The sequence below is a fragment of the Pristiophorus japonicus genome, chromosome 18 (assembly GCF_044704955.1).
Source record: "Pristiophorus japonicus isolate sPriJap1 chromosome 18, sPriJap1.hap1, whole genome shotgun sequence".
Lineage (NCBI taxonomy): Eukaryota > Metazoa > Chordata > Chondrichthyes > Pristiophoridae > Pristiophorus > Pristiophorus japonicus.
In genome coordinates this window covers 58,771,610-58,790,343 of record NC_091994.1, presented here as the reverse complement: position 1 = coordinate 58,790,343, position 18,734 = coordinate 58,771,610, and the positions used below count along the sequence as shown (strand labels likewise).

Sequence of the window (18,734 nt, the reverse complement as noted above, 5' to 3'; positions counted from 1 at the left end):
GTTTCACAATTTGGGAACCAATATGAGTGCCCGGTGAGACCTGTGCAGCCATTTTGTCAGCCGTGGCTCAGTGGGCAGCACTCTCACCTCTGAGTCAGAAGGTTGTGGGTTCAAGACCCACATCAGAGATTTGAGCACAAAAATCAAGGCTGACACTCCAGTGCAGTACTGAGAGAGTGCCGCACTGTCGGAGGGGCAATACTGAGGGAGTGCCGCACTGTCGGAGGGGCAGTACTGAGAGAGTGCCGCACTGTCGGAGGGGCAGTGCTGAGGGAGTGCTGCATTGTCAGAGGGGCAGTACTGAGGGAGTGCTGCACTGTCGGAGGGGCAATACTGAGGGAGTGCCGCACTGTCGGAGGGGCAGTGCTGAGGGAGTGCTGCATTGTCAGAGGGGCAGTACTGAGGGAGTGCTGCACTGTCGGAGGGGCAATACTGAGGGAGTGCTGCACTGTCGGAGGGGCAGTACTGAGGGTGCGCTGCACTGTCGGAGGGGCAGTACTGAGGGTGCGCTGCACTGTCAGGGGGCAGTACTGAGGGCGTGCTGCACTGTCAGAGGGGCAGTACTGAGGGAGCGCCGCACTGTTGGAGGGGCAGTACTGAGGGAGTACCGCACTGTCGGAGGGGGAGTACTGAGGGAGCGCCGCACTGTCGGAGGGGCAGTACTGAGGGAGTGTTGCACTGTCGGAGGGGCAGTACTGAGGGAGTGTTGCACTGTCAGAGGGGCAGTGCTGAAGGAGCGGCGCACTGTCGTAGGGGCAGTACTGAGTGAGTGTTGCACTGTCAGAGGGGCAGTGCTGAAGGAGCGGCGGACTGTCGGATGTAATGCTAAACCGAGGCCCCGTCTGCTTTTTCGTGTGGATGTAAAAGATCCTGTGGCACTATTTGAAGAACTGGGTGTGATGTATGTAGCACTCAAATCACTGACTCCACACGGTCTGGTGTTGTAGTAACTGCTGTGACCTTAGTCCTTTATTGTGTAACTCCAGAGTGCCCCTCAGGTGTGGTGGGCAGCCTTTTATACTCTGTCTTGCAGGTACTTTCAGGTCTCCCACCACAGCGCCCTCTGTGGCGCACTATTGTGACTATACATTTAATGTACCTGGATAATACATAACATCTCACTCCCCCCCCAGTTCCAAAAGCCATACCGGTGACCTCGGCCTTGTTCGCCCTGGTTGATTTGTGAGTGTGAGTCAATGACCATCCACTTCCCTCTTCTCCCCCATGTGGAGGACCCGGTGCACACATGTGGTATTTGCAGTCCTTACATGGTGGATAAAGCACACGAGCATAACCTCCAACAGAAAGCAGGTATACATCGACGGTACATTTGTATGGTACATATAAAATGTGGTACAGATGTGATGTCGAAAGGTTGCAGGTCCACTGAACAGTTATTTAATCCCAGCTCCTCTGGGTGAGGTACGGTGGTGGTACACTGCCCCTTTGTGCCCGAGGTAATGGGCTGCGCTGAGACAGGGTATCGCAACTGGTGCGTTGCCTCTGTTCTCATGAAGTAATCGCCTTAGCAGCCGTTGAACCATTGCATGAATCACCTAAATCAAGAATCGCATTTGCCCATTGGTCATGTTAGTCACGGGTCCATATCCCTTTTACTTGTACCTCATGGTATTAACTCTTTTTGTAATTCATAGCCATAATTTTAAACACAGTAACCATTCAGCATTAAAATATTAATTCTTATCATAAATCCATCATCCTACATTCACATTGCTCATTTAGACTCACTCTTGCCTTACAAAAAGTCTCTTTGTGGGGACCGCCAATGATATAAGGCCCTTTTAAGACTCCCGGGTGCATTTCCCTTTTAAGACGCCATCTTGAGGTTCCCACGAAGCGTGGGCGCGCCATTTTAGATGTACTGCTTGCCTTTGTTCTTTGCAGAGCTCTGCTGCCGCCATCTTGAGCTCGCTGGCCTGCCGTTTTACTCTCTGGAAAAGAAGAAATAACAAAGAAAGAAGGAAAGAAAACAGCCAAAACATGATCTTGAATCTGGCCGTATCCTCTGTTCTGGCTCTTGCATCTGTCTGAGAAATCGCGTTCTCCCAAGTCCTACCTGCCGCCTCCGTAGCCTCCGCCGCGCTGGTGCCGCCTCTCCTGTGGCCTCCTCTCCTGCTCCAGCCTCCGCTCCTGCTGCTGGTGCCACCTCTCCTGTGGCCTCCGCTCCTGCTCCAGCCTCCGCTCCTGCCGCTGGTGCCGCCTCTCCTGTGGCCTCCGCTCCTGCTCCAGCCTCCGCTCCTGCCGCTGGTGCTGCCTCTCCTGTGGCCTCCTCTCCTGCTCCAGCCTCCGCTCCTGCCGCTGGTGCCACCTCTCCTGTGGCCTCCTCTCCTGCTCCAGCCTCCGCTCCTGCCGCTGGTGCTGCCTCTCCTGTAGCCTCCTCTCCTGCTCCAGCCTCCGCTCCTGCCGCTGGTGCCACCTCTCCTGTGGCCTCCTCTCCTGCTCCAGCCTCCGCTCCTGCCGCTGGTGCCGCCTCTCCTGTGGCCTCCGCTCCTCCTGCTGGTGCCGCCTCTCCTGTGGCCTCCGCTCCTCCCGCTGGTGCCGCCTCTCCTGTGGCCTCCGCTCCTGCTCCAGCCTCCGTTCCTGCCGCTGGTGCCACCTCTCCTGTGGCCTCCTCTCCTGCTCCAGCCTCCGCTCCTGCTGCTGGTGCTGCCTCTCCTGTGGCCTCCGCTCCTGCTCCAGCACCTGCTGCCGCTCCTGCAGCCGGGTTGAAAAGCTGCTGTTCCAGGGTTGGGGCTGCAGGGTTGTTGTGGCCTGTGGAATTGAGACTGTTGATGAACGGCTTATTTCTCCTCCAGCTCAGTCGGCGCTGCTCTTTGGGGACCCGGGGGACAGCGGTCTGTGGAGGAGTGAAGTCTTCCCAGCTCCCACGGACCTTCCCCATCCATCTCCTGCCGCGTAGCGTCGGCCCATCGCCTGCAATGACCCACTAAGGTAAACCGTGCGTCTCGTCCCCGTGAGATACCTGCACATCCGCTCTGCCGAGAACAGGTATCAGTTCCTTGGTGTAGGTACGCAGCTTTGCCGTGACCGGGACCAGTTTGGGTCGTGCAGTTGGGTTAAACCACAGTGTATCAAAGGTTTCCTGACTCATCAACGACGGACCCAAGCCCGTATCTACTTCCATACTCACAGGGACTCCGTTAATCTTGACCTCCATAATCACGGGGGCCGAACCGTCGGTACACGTATACAGTCCAAACAATGCCTCGTCTTCTTCTGCCTGCTCCTCGCTGGAAAATGGACCCTCTGCCATCTCCTCAGCCACACGATGAGTCAGGTGTCTTTTACACATACGCTGAAGGTGGCCTTTTGTGTGGCAGGTATTGCACATGTACTCTGCAAACCTGCACCGGTGAGCCCCATGGCTTCCTCCGCAGCGCCAGCATGGTGCTGGTTGATTGGCCCCCCTCGGCGGACTCCGAGTTCCAGGACCCCGAGGTCCGTGCTCTCTGCCCCGGGCAGAGCCACGTTCTGCAGTTTTGTCCGTGGTGGGCGCTATCCTGTGGACATTGCCTGCCAGGTTCAAGACTGTGTGGATCACCTGCTTGGTGCTGCACGTCGAGGTCATATGTGCCCGGCTGATGGTGATGGCTTGCTGTGACTGTGGGTTCAGTGGATAGCAGCTTGTGAAGGAGACTCTCATGGCCAATCCCCATAACAAAAACGTCTCGCAACGCGTCTTCAAGGTGTGTGCCAAAATCACATGGCGCCGCGAGTCTCCTGAGGTCCGCAGCATATTTGGTGACATCCTGGCCCTCAGGTCTGCAGTGGTGGTAGAATTTGTGCCTGGCCGTGAGGATGCTCTCCTTCAGTTTCAGTTGGTCACGAATGAGTGTGATCAGCTCCTCATATGACTTGTCCCTGGCGCTCTCGGGTGCCAGCAAATCCCTGACAAGACAGTAAACCTCATCGCCACAACTGGACAGCAATATCGCCTTATACTTCTCTCTCAGTGCGTCCGTGTTCCCCGTCAGGTCGTTTGCCGTAAAGTAGTACTTGAGCCTTTCCATAAAGGCCTCCCAATCATTTCCGATCGTAAAATCCTTTAACGAGCCCAGAGTAGCCATAGTTGCGTGAAGTTCGTCCGTGTCCTTGTCGCCAATGTGATGTATGTAGCACTCAAATCACTGACTCCACACGGTCTGGTGTTGTAGTAACTGCTGTGACCTTAGTCCTTTATTGTCTGACTCCAGAGTGCTTCTCAGGTGTGGTGGGCAGCCTTTTATACTCTGTCTTGCAGGTACTTTCAGTCTCCCACCACAGCGCCCTCTGTGGCGCACCATTGTACTTATACATTTAATGTACCTGGACAATATATAACACTGGGGGAGCTTTCCCCGGTGTTCTGCCCAACATTTACCCCCAAAACAGCATCTGGTCATTCATCACATTTTTGTTTGTGAGAGCTTGCTGTGTGGAAATTGGCTGCCGTGTTTCTCGACATTACAACAGCGACTACCTTTCAAAAGTATCTCATTGAGTGTGAAATGATTTGGGATGTTGCGAGCTGGTGGAAGGAGCTGTTTAAATGCAACGGCGTTGCTTTATTTCCGGGGGTTGTGCAATGGATTATCGGAGGCTGTGTCAGTGAGAAACACTGTCAGAAACACACCGTTACCCTGGTAACCCTTTTGGCCCCCAAGTGAACTCACGGTGATTTCTGCCAAATCCACTCAGCTTCAGTGTGCAGTCGCCAGGGTTTCATCTTACAGTGTGAGATGCATCGATTGGGGGAGAGCTGTCACACCAGGAGAGGCGTCTGATTTACATTTGGGAAATGTAAAGACTCGCTTCAAAATCTAATCCATTGAAAGTCAATATTTGCTGCTATGTGAGCTGCTTAACACTCGGCTCCCCCCCGCCCGCCTTAAGAAGAACAACTAAATGAAGTGTTTTTCCTCTCCGGAGATTGGGGCAGTGCCTCCTGGGGTTGAAGAGGATGAGGCATTGTGCCATGCCAATAGTCACAGTGTTCCTTGGATGTTGATGAATGGAATTATTCCCTCGCCCACTCTGCGCGCAAAATGCAATTCACAACTTGCTGGTGAGAAGTAACAGGACAAGGGTTTCACGCCAGGATGGGGTTGGGAAGAACGTGAATGAATGGTGGCACCATCTCACTGGACTGAGTGACTCTTTCCTACAACTTTACATCCCTAGCAGTGACACGGAATGCAAAGGTCAGAGTCACTTATGGATAAGTATTTCCGTGTTAGTAAACTGTGATATATCCCTTACCACATCACAAACACACAAGATGCTCTGCAGAAAACTTGTCATCATGTGACTTGCCCCATGACCCTTTTGGTGTATTTACATCAGTAGTTGCATTGCCACAGTAGTCCACTGGAGGGAGCTCTGTATTACATAAACAAGACAAGAACAGGAATGACCATGGCAGCCGCCACCCACATTGTCGATGGTTGGGTGATCACCCTCCGACACGTCACAATATGGTTACTGTGTGCTGTGGGTACAGGGCCGTACCACAGGGAATTGGCCGAAATAGCCGTGTGCATTAGAGGTGTGGGAGAGATGGCACCGTGCATGTGGATTTTATCCGTGTACCGCAGATGAAAGATTTCTGAATCTGTTCCTGTGACTCGGTTCCTGAAGTCAAGCAGTGAAAGGGGCTGGATTATTCCACCATGCTCAGCATTACATGGCTAGAAACATGTCCCACTGAGTTATCGTTGCTGAGTGGTGAGTGGGAACCCTGAAGGACCATTTGCTGCCCCTCAGTCCATGTCCAAACCCTGAATCGTGCAACGGCTTCAAGTCAGCAAATTCTCCGAATTACCTGAGAAGGAACAAGCCAGTTGGTCGGACCCATGGGGTGGGTGTGGAGGGGGGGGGGGGGGGCGGGGTAAGGCAGAAATATTCAGCCCACACTGATTTCCGGAGCAACATGGATGGTGCGACCCAAATGCGTGCCGGTGATGTCAGTGAGAGGCCAGAACCGATCGGCATAGGGCCTTGTTCGAACTGAACAGGTGAGCTGCGGATGACCATGGGGCAGTGGGACACAGCTCCCCAGCCGAGACTGATCCGCTCAAAGAAAGGCCCAGGGAGGGTGGGCGACAGCGCGGAGAGGGCACAGAGAGGGCACGGAGAGCCCGACACACACCGCCCCGCAGTGCCGCACTGCGAGGAGGTCCTCACAAATGTAACTCCTAAAACGTTGCGTGACCATTTGTGGAGTGGCCGCCAGCCGTCCCTTCAAGGGTTCCAGGTTCGCCTGCTCAAGACCCCGAGATGAGGGGGTTGGTGTATGAAGAAAGATTGAACAGGTTGGGCCTATACTCAATGGAGTTTAGAAGACTGAGAGGTGATCTGATTGAAATGTATGAGATACTGAAGGGGCTTGACAGGGTAGATGCAGAGAGAATGTTTCCCCTCGTGGGGGAATCAAGAACTAGGGAGCATAGTCTCAGAATAAGGGGGCACCCATTTAAAACAGAAATGAGGATGAATTTCTTCTCTCAGAGAGTCGTGAATCTTTGGAATTCTCTGACCTAGAGAGCCGTGGAGGCTGGGTCATTGAATATATTTAAGGCGGAGATAGACAGATGTTTGAGCGAGAAGGGAGTCGAAGGTTATGGGGAGCGGGCGGTGAAGTGGAGTTGAGGCCAGGATTAGATCAGCCATGATCTTATTGAATGGAGGAGCAGGCTCGAGGGGATAAATGGCCGACTCCTGCTCCTATTTCTTGTGTTCTTATGACCCGGTACAACTAGGTGGAGCTTACATGGACCCATTTCTAACCACGCTTTGCTTCGAGTTCTACAACTGATGTTAGGATCCCCGTTTAGATATGCAAAGTGTCCAATACCTGTTCCAGGCAGTTTACCTGGACACCTAAAGACAGCCGCTTATAATATCGCCAATGGCTTCCTTGCAGGGCAGATCGAATGTGACATTTCCAGGGCCAGTGACCATTCTATGCCAGTCTATTGACTCTGGATCAGTTCCTATGGACTGGAGGGTAACACCACTTTTTGAAAAAGGAGGGAGAGAAAACGGGTAATTATAGACCGGTTAGCCTGACATCAGTAGTGGGGAAAATGTTGGAATCAATCATTAAGGATGAAATAGCAGCACATTTGGAAAGCAGTGACAGGATCAGTCCAAGTCAGCATGGATTTATGAAGGGGAAATCCTGCTTGACAAATCTTCTGGAATTTTTTGAGGATGTAACTCGGAGAGTGGACAAGGGAGAACCAGTGGATGTGGTGTATTTGGACAAGGTCCCGCACAAGAGATTGGTGTGCAAAATCAAAGCGCATGGTATTGGGGGTAATGTACTGACGTGGATAGAGAACTGGTTGGCAGACAGGAAGCAGAGAGTCGAGATAAACGGGTCCTTTTCAGAATGGCAGGCAGTGACTAGTGGAGTGCCGCAGGGACCCCAGCTCTTTACAATATACATTAACAATTTAGATGAGGGAATTGAGTGTAATATCTCCAAGTTTGCAGATGACACTCAACTGGCTGGCGGTGTGAGCTGTGAGGAGGACGCTAAGAGGCTGCAGGGTGACTTGGAAAGGTTAGGTGAGTGGGCAAATGCATGGCATGCAGTATAATGTGGATAAATGTGAGGTTATCCATTTTGGGGGCAAAAACACGAAGGCAGAATATTATCTGAATGGCGGCAGATTAGGAAAAGGGGAGGTGCAACAAGACCTGGGTGTCATGGTTCATCAGTCATTGAAAGTTGGCATACAGGTACAGCAGGTAGTGAAGAAGGCAAATGGTATGTTGGCCTTCATAGCTAGGGGATTTGAGTTTAGGAGCAGGGAGGTCTTAGTGCAATTGTACAGGGCCTTGGTGAGGCCTCACCTGGAATATTGTGTTCAGTTTTGGTCTCCTAATCTGAAGAAGGACGTTCTTGCTATTGAGGGAGTGCAGCGAAGGTTCACCAGACTGATTCCCGGGATGGCTCGACTGTCATATGAGAGACGGGATCAACTGGGCCTTTATTCACTGGAGTTTAGAAGGATGAGAGGGGATCTCATAGAAACATATAAAATTCTGACGGGACTGGACAGGTTAGATACAGGAAGAATGTTCCCGATGATGGGGAAGTCCAGAACCAGGGGACACAGTCTAAGGATAAGGGGTAGGCCATTTAGGACCGAGATGACGAGAAACTTCTTCTCTCAGAGAGTTGTTAACCTGTGGAATTCTCTACCACAGAAAGTTGTTGATGCCAGTTCATTGGATATATTCAAGAGGGAGTTAGATATGGCCCTTACGGCTAGGGGGATCAAGGGGTATGGAGAGAAAGCAGTAAAGGAGTACTGAGGGTGTGATCAGCCATGATCTTATTGAATGGTGGTGCAGGCTCGAAGGGCCGAATGGCCTACTCCTGCACCTATTTTCTATGTTTCTATGTTTCTAAATGGGTCAGGGTAAGTTAAGTTCCTCCCTCTTAAAATTTACAACCCAGTGGTAGCCCTCTCGCCTCAGAGGCAGAGGATCATGAGTTCAAGTCCCACTCCAGACACTTGAGCACAAAATTTAGGCTGGCCCTGCTGTGCAGTACTGAGGGAGTGTCGCACTGTTGGAGGGGCAGTACTGAGGGAGGACCGCACTGTCGGAGGGGCAGTACTGAAGGAGCGGTGCACTGTCAGAGGGGAAGTACTGAGGGAGGGCCGCACTGTCGGAGGGGCAGTACTGAGGGCGTACCTCACTGTCAGAGGGGCAGTACTGAGGGAATGCCGCACTGTCGGAGGGGCAGTACAGAGGGAGTGCCTCACTGTCAGAGGGGCAGTACTGAGGGAGTGCCTCACTGTCAGAGGGGCAGTACTGAGGGAATGCCGCACTGTCGGAGGGGCAGTACTGAGGGAGGGCCGCACTGTCGGAGGGGCAGTACAGAGGGAGTGCCTCACTGTCAGAGGGGCAGTACTGAGGGAGCGCTGCACTGTCGGAGGGGCAGTACTCAGCGAGCTCTGCACTGTCGGAGGGGTTGTATTGAGGGAGTTCTGCACTGTCGGAGGGACAGTACTGAGGGAGTGCTGCACTGTCGGAGGGGCAGTACTCGGGGAGTGCTGCACTGTCGGGGGTGAGATGTTAAACCAAGTCTTCTCTCTCAGGTTGATGTAAAAGCACCCATGGTACGATTTGAGGTTGAGCAGTGGAGTTTGTTCTGGCCAGTAGTTTTTTCCTCAGCAATATAACATTTAATTAAGCGTCAACTCATTGCTGCAAGGGAGTTAGATGTGGCCCTTATGGCTAAAGGGATCAGGGGGTATGGAGAGAAAGCAGGAATGGGACACTGAAGTTGCATGATCAGCCATGATCATATTGAATGGTGGTGCAGGCTCGAAGGGCCGAATGGCCTGCTCCTGCACCTATTTTCTATGATTCTATGTTTGTGGGAGCTTGCTTTGCGCAAATTGGCTGCCTCATTTCCTACATTGCAACAGTGACTACATGTCAAATAGTACTTCATTGGCTGTGCAACACATCAGAAGGATGTGAAAATCGCTATATAAATGCAAGTTCTTTGTATATGTACGGTTAATATCCTCCTGCAATCTCTTGCACTTTTTCTCACAGATTGCTAAACCCACTAATTTGGTATCATCAGAGTATTCCAGTTCTAGCAATCTATCCATAAGAAAAGGCATCAAAAGTTTAGGGCTGTTTGAATTCCAACAAGGTCTCAAGGGGCAATTCCCAGTCATCGAAAATTGGGGCTTATGCTCGAGGTGACATTGTCGCCTCCAGCATCGAATCCCAAATCACTTTGCCGTTTTCCTGAACTCCACTTGCCCCTGAGGGTATTGACTGCGCAGACAGAGCAAACTTTCGCATCTTTACAGCCAATGAGGTACTTTTGCCGTGTATTCACTGTTGTATTGTGGGAAACGCGGCAGCCAGTTTGTGCACAGCAAGCTCCCACACACAGTAATGAGAAAAATGGGCAATTAAATGCTTTGTTGTTGAAGGATGAATATTGACGTGTTGTGGTGAATGGGGGAATGGCGTTAGAGAGTGACCCCTTTCACAGACAGTAAGTTGTCAGTCTTACTGTGTATTGTTTTGAAAGTGTTGGAAAAAAGAGCAAAATGCAGCCATGTGGAATTGAGCCCGATGTCAGGAGAATGAATGCGTTATGAGGTGATCCTATTAGTCAGGACAAAAGTCTTTCTGTCCCCAATTCATCAAAGCAGCCAAACAGGTAACCTATGACGACAAGAGCCCCTGTAATGTGCCTATGTCTTAATTGCTTTGCTTCTGGGGTATTGATATACATTAATCTCTCTGTTACTGAATGTGCTCTCATCTCTTTCAGGCTTGAGATGGAGCTGGAATCACTTGAGAATGGAGACATCGCCATCTCTAAAGAAAACAGCATGGAGGAGAAGCTGAAGGCTGAGGGGAAGGTGTGTACAAAGGTTTAGTGAGAGGGTGACTGTTACTCTGCGCGTCTTTAGTGAATGCTGCATTTATCAGAGTGATCGACACAATGGAATGGGGCACTTTTTTTCTCTACCTAGAGATAGATTCGGTGTGCGAGCTCGGGATTGTGTTCAACAGTGATGCAGCCCCAGTTGAATAGTCCAGCAGCACTCAGACATGGCTTTCCTGCCGTCTCTCTATTTCTGTGTGTGGAATGGGCGCCAGAGAGAAGAAAATAACAGCAAGTCCCGACCCGCTGATAACCAACCCATTCTAGGCTTCACTTCAATGATCATTTATGGGAGGTTATGGGCCTGGACATATTCTCTCATTGTTCTGGTGAGCAGGCTAGCCATGGCAAATGGGAAGCCAGGGTTGCTAGGTGACAGCAAGTATCCTGAAGTCATGAACACGTCCTGGCTGGCCTCCCACATTCTGTAAACTCGAGGTGATCCAAAACTCAGCAGCCCACGTCTTAACCAAGTCCCGATCACCCATCACTCCTGTGCTCACTGCGCACCATTAACTCCCCATTAAGCAATACCTAGATTTCAAAATTCTCATCCTTATTTTCAAATCCCTCCATGGCCTCACCCCTCCCGGTCTCTGTAATCTCCTCCAGCCCCACAACCCTGCGCTCCTCTAATTCTGCCCTCTTGAGCATCCCTGATTATAATCGCTCCACTATTGGCAGCCGTACCTTCAGCTGCCTGGGCCCCAAGCTCTGGAACTCCCTCCCTAAACCTCTCCACCTCTCATTCCTCCTTTAAGACGCTCCTTATAACCTACCTCTCTGACCAATATCTCCATGCGTGTGTCGGTGTGAAACATTGTTTGATTATGCTCCTGTGTAGTGCCTTGGGACGTTTCACTATGTTAATGGCACTATATAAAGACAAGTTGTTGTTATAATCTAAAGTTAAGTGTGTGGGAGCAAATCCTTTCTCTTATTGTTAAACTGTTTCCACTTACATTCTCAAGAACCTTTGCTGTAAAAGAGAATGTTTACTCCCAAGCACAATTACACGGCACCAATGGGTTCCCCAATGGGAATTCCTCTGTCTGACATGTCTGGAAAATAGGAGGGCCTCCTGAGAGAGGCCAGGCTGTGTTATATAGATGCTTGGTGCCAACCTGCAGGGACCCATATACCCACATTTGTCATCATCATCATCATAGGCAGTCCCTAGGAATCGAGGAAGACTTGATTCCACTCTAAAAGTGAGTCCTCAGATGACTGAACAGTCCAATACGGGAATTACAGTCTCTGTCACAGGTGGGACAGACAGTGGTTGAGGGAAGGGGTGGGTGGGACTGGTTTGCCGCACGCTCCTTCCACTGCCTGCGCTTGCTTTCTGCATGCTCTCGGCGATGAGACTCTAGGTGCTCAGCGCCCTCCCGGATGCACTTCCTCCACTTAGGGCGGTCTTTGGCCAGGGACTCCCAGGTGTCGGTGGGGATGTTGCAGTTTATCGGGGAGGCTTTGAGGGTGTCCTTGTAACGTTTCCTCTGCCTACCTGGGGCTTGTTTGCCGTGTCGAAGCTCCATGTAGAGCGCTTGCTTTGGGAGTCTTGTGTCGGGTATGCAGACAACGTGGCCCGCCCAATGGAGCTGGTCGAGTGTGGTCAGTGCTGGGGATGTTGGCTGATTGAGAACACTGACGTTGGTGTGTCTATCCTCCCAGTGGATTTGCAGGATCTTGCGGAGGCAGCGCTGGTGGTACTTCTCCAGCACTTTGAGGTGTCTGCTGTATATGGTCCACATCCCTGAGCCATACAGGAGGGCGGGTATCACTACAGCCACACTTATAAACAGAGATTAAAGTACCTCTCTGCTTGGACAGTTAAAGCGTTCAGAGGGAATTGATCCCCAAGGAAGCTGTAACAACAGAGCCAATGGCCCCACTACAATATGCAAATGCCCAAGCAGCCAGACTGTTGGATGCTTCCTCACCAGTGACCCAATCGAGCAGGACAGATGTTCCTCTCTTTTTCCTCCCCCCACACTTACCTGGTACTGGACAGGAATAGGGCACCGAAAGTGTGCAGCTCCCACCCCAGGCCTCGCACCAGTGGGAGGGGCAGGAAAGTGAGCTGGAGGTGGAGGCCTCCCAGCCCCGCGACAGCGTGTCAAGCCGGGGGAGGTCACGGCCTTGTTGGTGCAGATAGAAATTGGCAGCCAGAAGGTTCCCCCAGGCACCGCGACGTGGGAGCGGGGTATGAACTGGTTAAATGTCCCCACCTTGCAGTCTTTGGCCTTCCTCTGGGATCCCCCACAGATCCTCCAGTAAGACCAGGTTCATGGGCAGGCCTTAGCGTGCCAATGGGACCCTTACTGTCCACACTGGGAAATGAGACAAGAGACTGTGTCATGCCCTTCAACCTCATCTAAATGCTTCCAATAGGCCAACACAGACTCCTGTCCCCCTCGCCCCCCACCGACCTCTCAAGAAAGCCTCAGAATTCCAAGTGATGTGAGGGATGGAACCTGGTGACCTTTGACCTTGGGGACTGAGAGTACCACGGGGTCCAATGGTTAGAAATATCGCTGTAGTATCTCAGGCGTACAGTGGCGTTGCATGAACGAAGGCATGCCAAGCTGATCATGAGTCACCAGGGCCGGTTTCGCAGCCTGTGCATCCTAGGGTCTTAAGAGAAGTAGCGGCAGGGATAGTGGATGCATTGGTTGGAATTAACCAAAATTCCCTGGATCCTGGGGAGGTCCCAGCAGATTGGAAAACTGCAAATGTAACGCTCCTATTTAAAAAAGGAGGCAGACAAAAAGCAGGAAGCTATAGACCAGTTAGCCTAACATCTGTGGTTGGGAAAATGTTGGAATCCATTATTAAAGAAGCAGTAGCAGGACATTTGGAAAAGCAAAATTCGGTCAAGCAGAGTCAGCATGGATTTATGAAGGGGAAGTCATGTTTGACAAATTTTCTGGAATTCTTTGAGGATGTAACGAACAGGGTGGATAAAGGGGAACCAGTGGATGTGGTGTATTTGGACTTCCAGAAGGCATTTGACAAGATGCCACATAAAAGGTTACTGCACAAGATAAAAGTTCACGGGGTTGGGGGTAATATATTAGCATGGATAGAGGATTGGCTAACTAATAGAGAACAGAGAGTCGGGATAAATGGTTCATTCTCTGGTTGGCAACCAGCAACTAGTGGGGTGCCGCAGGGATCAGTGCTGGGACCCCAACTATTTACAATCTATATTAATGACTTGGAAGAAGGGACTGAGTGTAATGTAGCCAAGTTTGCTGACGATACAAAGATGGGAGGAAAAGCAATGTGTGAGGAGGACACAAAAAATCTGCAAAAGGACATAGACAGGCTAAGTAAGTGGGCAAAAATTTGGCAGCTGGTATAATGTTGGAAAGTGTGAGGTCATGCACTTTGGCAGAAAAAATAAAAGAGCAGGATATTATTTAAATGGAGAAAAATTGCAAAGTGATGCAGTACAGCGAGACCTGGGGGTACTTGTGCATGAAACACAAGAGGATAGTATGCAGGTTCAGCAAGTGATCAGGAAGGCCAATGGAATCTTATTGCAAAGGGGATGGAGTATAAAAGCAGGGGAGTCTTGCTACAGCTACACAGGGTATTGGTGAGGCCACACCTGGAATACTGCGTGCAGTTTTGGTTTCCATATTTAAGAAAGGTAATACTTGCTTTGGAGGCAGTTCAGAGAAGGTTCACTCGGCTGATTCCAGAGATGAGGGGGTTGACTTATGAGGAAAGGTTGAGTAGGTTGGGCCTCTACTCATTGGAATTCAGAAGAATGAGAGGTGATCTTATCGAAATGTATAAGATTATGAGGGGGCTTGACAAGGTGGATGCAGAGAGGATGTTTCCACTGATGGGGGAGACTAGAACTAGAGGGCACGATCTAAGAATAAGGGCCGCCCATTTAAAACTGAGATGAGGAGGAATTTCTTCTCTCAGAGGGTTGTAAATCTGTGGAATTTGCTGTCTTAGAGAGCTGTGGAAGCTGGGACATTCAATAAATTTATGACAGAGATAGACAATTTCTTAAACGATAAGGGAATAAGGGGTTATGGGGAGCGGGCGGGGAAGTGGACCTGAGTCCATGATCGGATCAGCCATGATCGTATTAAATGGCGGAGCAGGCTCGAGGGGCCGTATGGCTGACTCCAGCTCCTATTTCTTATGTTCTTATACCACCAGCCATTGTTCCAGACCCTGACACACCTACCTGCCCACTACAGTGCGGCACTACCCTCTGCAGGCTTCGGGCAGGTGCAGCGCACTGCCACTTCATGCAAGGGTTCTTGCAGCTGCGATCCAACGGAGGGAACATCGGAACAGGAGGAGGCCATTCAACCCCTTGAGCCTGTTCTGCCATTCAATTAGACCATGGCTGATCTGTATCACAACTTCATCCTTCGTTGCAGAACCCTTAATACCCTTACCCAACAAAAAGTCAATCTCAGTTTTGAAACTTTAAATTAACCCGCAGCCTAAATAGCTTTTTGGGGAAGAGAGTTCCAGATTCCCACTGCCCTTTGTGTGAAGAAGGGCTTTCCAACTTCGCCCCTGAACGGCCCGGCTCTGATTTTAAGGTTATGGCCTCCTTCTTCGAGACTCCCCCACCAGAGGAAATCATTTCTCTCCATCTAGCCTATCGAATCCTTTAATCACCTTAAACACCCAATCAGATCACCCCTTAATCTTCTATAGTCAATGGAATACAAGCCTATTCTAAGCAACCTGCCCTCATAATTAGGGTTGTCCCAAGCAGGGAGAGTCAGCCATGCCCTAATGCACCCCCAGGCGGGGCACACTGCAATGCTGGCCCACGGGGGATGGTACCAGGGCCTGGCACAGAGGGCAGCCCTACTCACAACCACCTCACATGGCACCAGCTTGTCACCCAGCAGGAGGGCGGGACTGCTCAGCGACTGCCCTCGAGCCTCAGGCCCCAGCTTGGGCTCCTCATCCTGCATTTTTAAAAATTCATTCACGGGTTGTGGGCGTCGCTGGCAAGGCTGGCATTTATTGCCCATCCCTAATTATCCTCGAGAAGGTGATGGAACTGAGCAGCTTGCTGGGCCACCTCAGAGGGCTATCAAGAGTCAACCACTTTCCTGTGGGTCTGGAGTCACATATAGGCCCAGACCGGGTAAGGACGGCAGATTTCCTTCACTAAAATGACATTAGTGAACCAGTTGGGTCTTTACAACAACCTGGTAGTTCCATGGTCACCATTACTGGCTTTTTATTCCAGATTTATTTAATTAACTGAACTTAAATTCCCCAGCTGCCGCGGTGGGATTTGAACTCAGATCTCCAGATCATTAGGTCCAGTAACATAACCACTATGCTACCATACCCCTCTCTGCCCCTTTGTCTGCCTGTCTCCAGCCTCGGCAAAGACTGATAATGGGTCGTGCTGCCACTTGAGGGTAAAACCCTACATCTTCCACCCTTCAGGATGTAGTTCAGGATCTAGAATATTAGGTCCTTCATTGAAACACCTGTGAACTCATCCTTTTTTGGCGTGGAAACAAGTCATCCTCGTTTCGAGGGACTGCCTATGATGATGATGAAATCCTACATCAAAATAGTACAGGTGTGAAGATGGTGTGAGAGCGCATCAAGTCTTCCTGTGAGAATGGTGCCAATCGTATTGTTACCAAATAGAAACAATTTAATCTTGAATGAACAATACAAGTATTCTCACTGCTTTTCTCTTACAGGTCTCTCCAAGCAAAGGCAGTGGTGAGTATTTCAGCAACGAGGAAGTGATAGAAACACGAGCTGCTCACGGTGAGATGCGTGGAATGCCGCGATGTGACTCATTGACTGTATATGATAGGGTTAGTGTATGCAGATATTAGGCCCGAGTGTAACTGTTCCCACTGGGCGGCACTGGGCACCAACACATCGAGCGTCCACTTTACAGCTCGTCTCATTCATGTTCCATTAACTTCAATGGAAAAGAAAGTGAGGACTGGGTGAAAACAGGAGGGGGACCACGGTCACCCTGTCCCGCCCAGGTCAAAGTTACCATGGCCCCTCAGTGTGCTTCAAGCAGCATTCATTTTGTATGTTGAGGTTAATAGACAGGCACAAACCTCTTGCCAATCTTTAACATTGCTCACTGACTCCGGGTGTAACTGATGTTAATGCACTGACTCCGGGTGTAACAGATGTTAATGCACTGACTCCGGGTGTAACAGACGTTAGCACACTGACTCCAAGTGTAACAGATGTTAGCACACAGACTCACCGTGCAACAGATGTTAGCACATTGACTCTGGGTGTAACAGATGTTTATGCACTGACTCCGGGTGTAACATATGTTAGCAAACTGACTCCAGGTGTAACAGATGTTAGCACACTGACTCCAGGTGGAACAGATGTTAGCACACTGATTCCGGGTGTAACAGATGTTAATGTACTGACTCCAGGTGGAACAGATGTTAGCACACTGATTCCGGGTGTAACAGATGTTAATGTACTGACTCCGGGTGTAACAGATGTGAGCACACTGTCTCCGGGTGTAACAGATGTTAATGCACTGACTCCGGGTGTAACTGATGTTAATGCACTGACTCCGGGTGTAACAGATGTTAATGCACTGACTCCGGGTGTAACAGATGTTAATGCACTGACTCCGGGTGTAACAGATGTTAATGCACTGACTCCGGGTGTAACAGATGTTAGCACACTGACTCCGGGTGTAACAGATGTTAATGCACTGACTCCGCACTGACTCCAGGTGTAACAGATGTTATTGCACTGACTCCGGGTGTAACAGATGTTAGCACACTGCCTCCGGGTGTAACAGGTGTTAATGCACTGACTCCAGGTGTAACAGATGTTAGCACACTGACTCCAGGTGGAACAGATGTTAGCACACTGATTCCGGGTGTAACAGATGTTAATGTACTGACTCCGGGTGTAACAGATGTTAGCACACTGTCTCCGGGTGTAACAGATGTTAATGCACTGACTCCGGGTGTAACTGATGTTAATGCACTGACTCCGGGTGTAACAGATGTTAATGCACTGACTCCGGGTGTAACTGATGTTAATGCACTGACTCCGGGTCGAACTGATGTTAATGCACTGACTCCGGGTGTAACAGATGTTAATGCACTGACTCCGGGTGTAACAGATGTTAATGCACTGACTCCGGGTGTAACAGACGTTAGCACACTGACTCCAAGTGTAACAGATGTTAGCACACAGACTCACCGTGCAACAGATGTTAGCACATTGACTCCGGGTGTAACAGATGTTAGCAAATAGACTCCAGGTGTAACAGGTGTTAGCACACTGACTCCAGGTGTAACAGATGTTAGCACACTGACTCCAGATGTAACAGATGTTAATGCACTGACTCCAGGTGTAACAGATGTTAATGCACTGACTCCAGGTGTAGCAGATGTTAATACACTGACTCCGGGTGTAACAGATGTTAGCACACTGACTCCGGGTGTAACAGATGTTAGCACACTGACTCCGGGTGTAACAAATGTTAACGCACTGACTCTGGGTGTAACAGATGTTAGCACACTGACTCCGGGTGTAACAGATGTTAGCACACTGACTCCAGGTGTAACAGATGTTAGCACACTGACTCCGGGTGTAACAGATGTTAGCACACTGACTCCGGGTGTAACAGATGTTAATGCACTGACTCCGCACTGACTCCAGGTGTAACAGATGTTATTGCACTGACTCCGGGTGTAACAGATGTTAGCACACTGCCTCCGGGTGTAACAGGTGTTAATGCACTGACTCCAGGTGTAACAGATGTTAGCACACTGACTCCGGGTGTAACAGATGTTAGCACACTGACTCCGGGTGTATCAGATGTTAATAGAAACATAGAAAATAGGTGCAGGAGTAGGCCATTCGGCCCTTCTAGCCTGCACCGCCATTCAATGAGTTCATGGCTGAACATTCAACTTCAGTACCCCATTCCTGCTTTCTCGCCATACCCCTTGATCCCCCTAGTAGTAAGGACCTCATCTAACTCCTTTTTAAATATATTTAGTGAATTGGCCTCAACAACTTTCTGTGGTAGAGAATTCCACAGGTTCACCACTCTCTGGGTGAAGAAGTTCCTCCGCATCTCGGTCCTAAATGGCTTCCCCCTTATCCTTAGACTGTGACCCCTGGTTCTGGACTTCCCCAACATTGGGAACATTCTTCCTGCATCTAACCTGTCTAACCCCGTCAGAATTTTAAATGTTTCTATGAGGTCCCCTCTCATTCTTCTGAACTCCAGTGAATACAAGCCCAATTGATCCAGTCTTTCTTGATA

General features: G+C 50.3%; 1 protein-coding gene across 4 annotated transcripts in view; it reads left to right on the top strand.

Moving 5' to 3' along the window:
* The window catches only part of LOC139228760 (paralemmin-1-like), a 490,867-nt gene that overhangs the window by 306,646 nt on the left and 165,487 nt on the right, over positions 1-18,734 (top strand). For all 4 annotated transcript variants that reach the window (XM_070860087.1, XM_070860088.1, XM_070860086.1 and 1 more), the window contains 2 exons: positions 10,322-10,412; positions 16,156-16,177. In XM_070860087.1, coding sequence (XP_070716188.1) covers positions 10,322-10,412; positions 16,156-16,177 — 113 coding nt within the window. The remainder of the gene's footprint in view (positions 1-10,321; positions 10,413-16,155; positions 16,178-18,734) is intronic.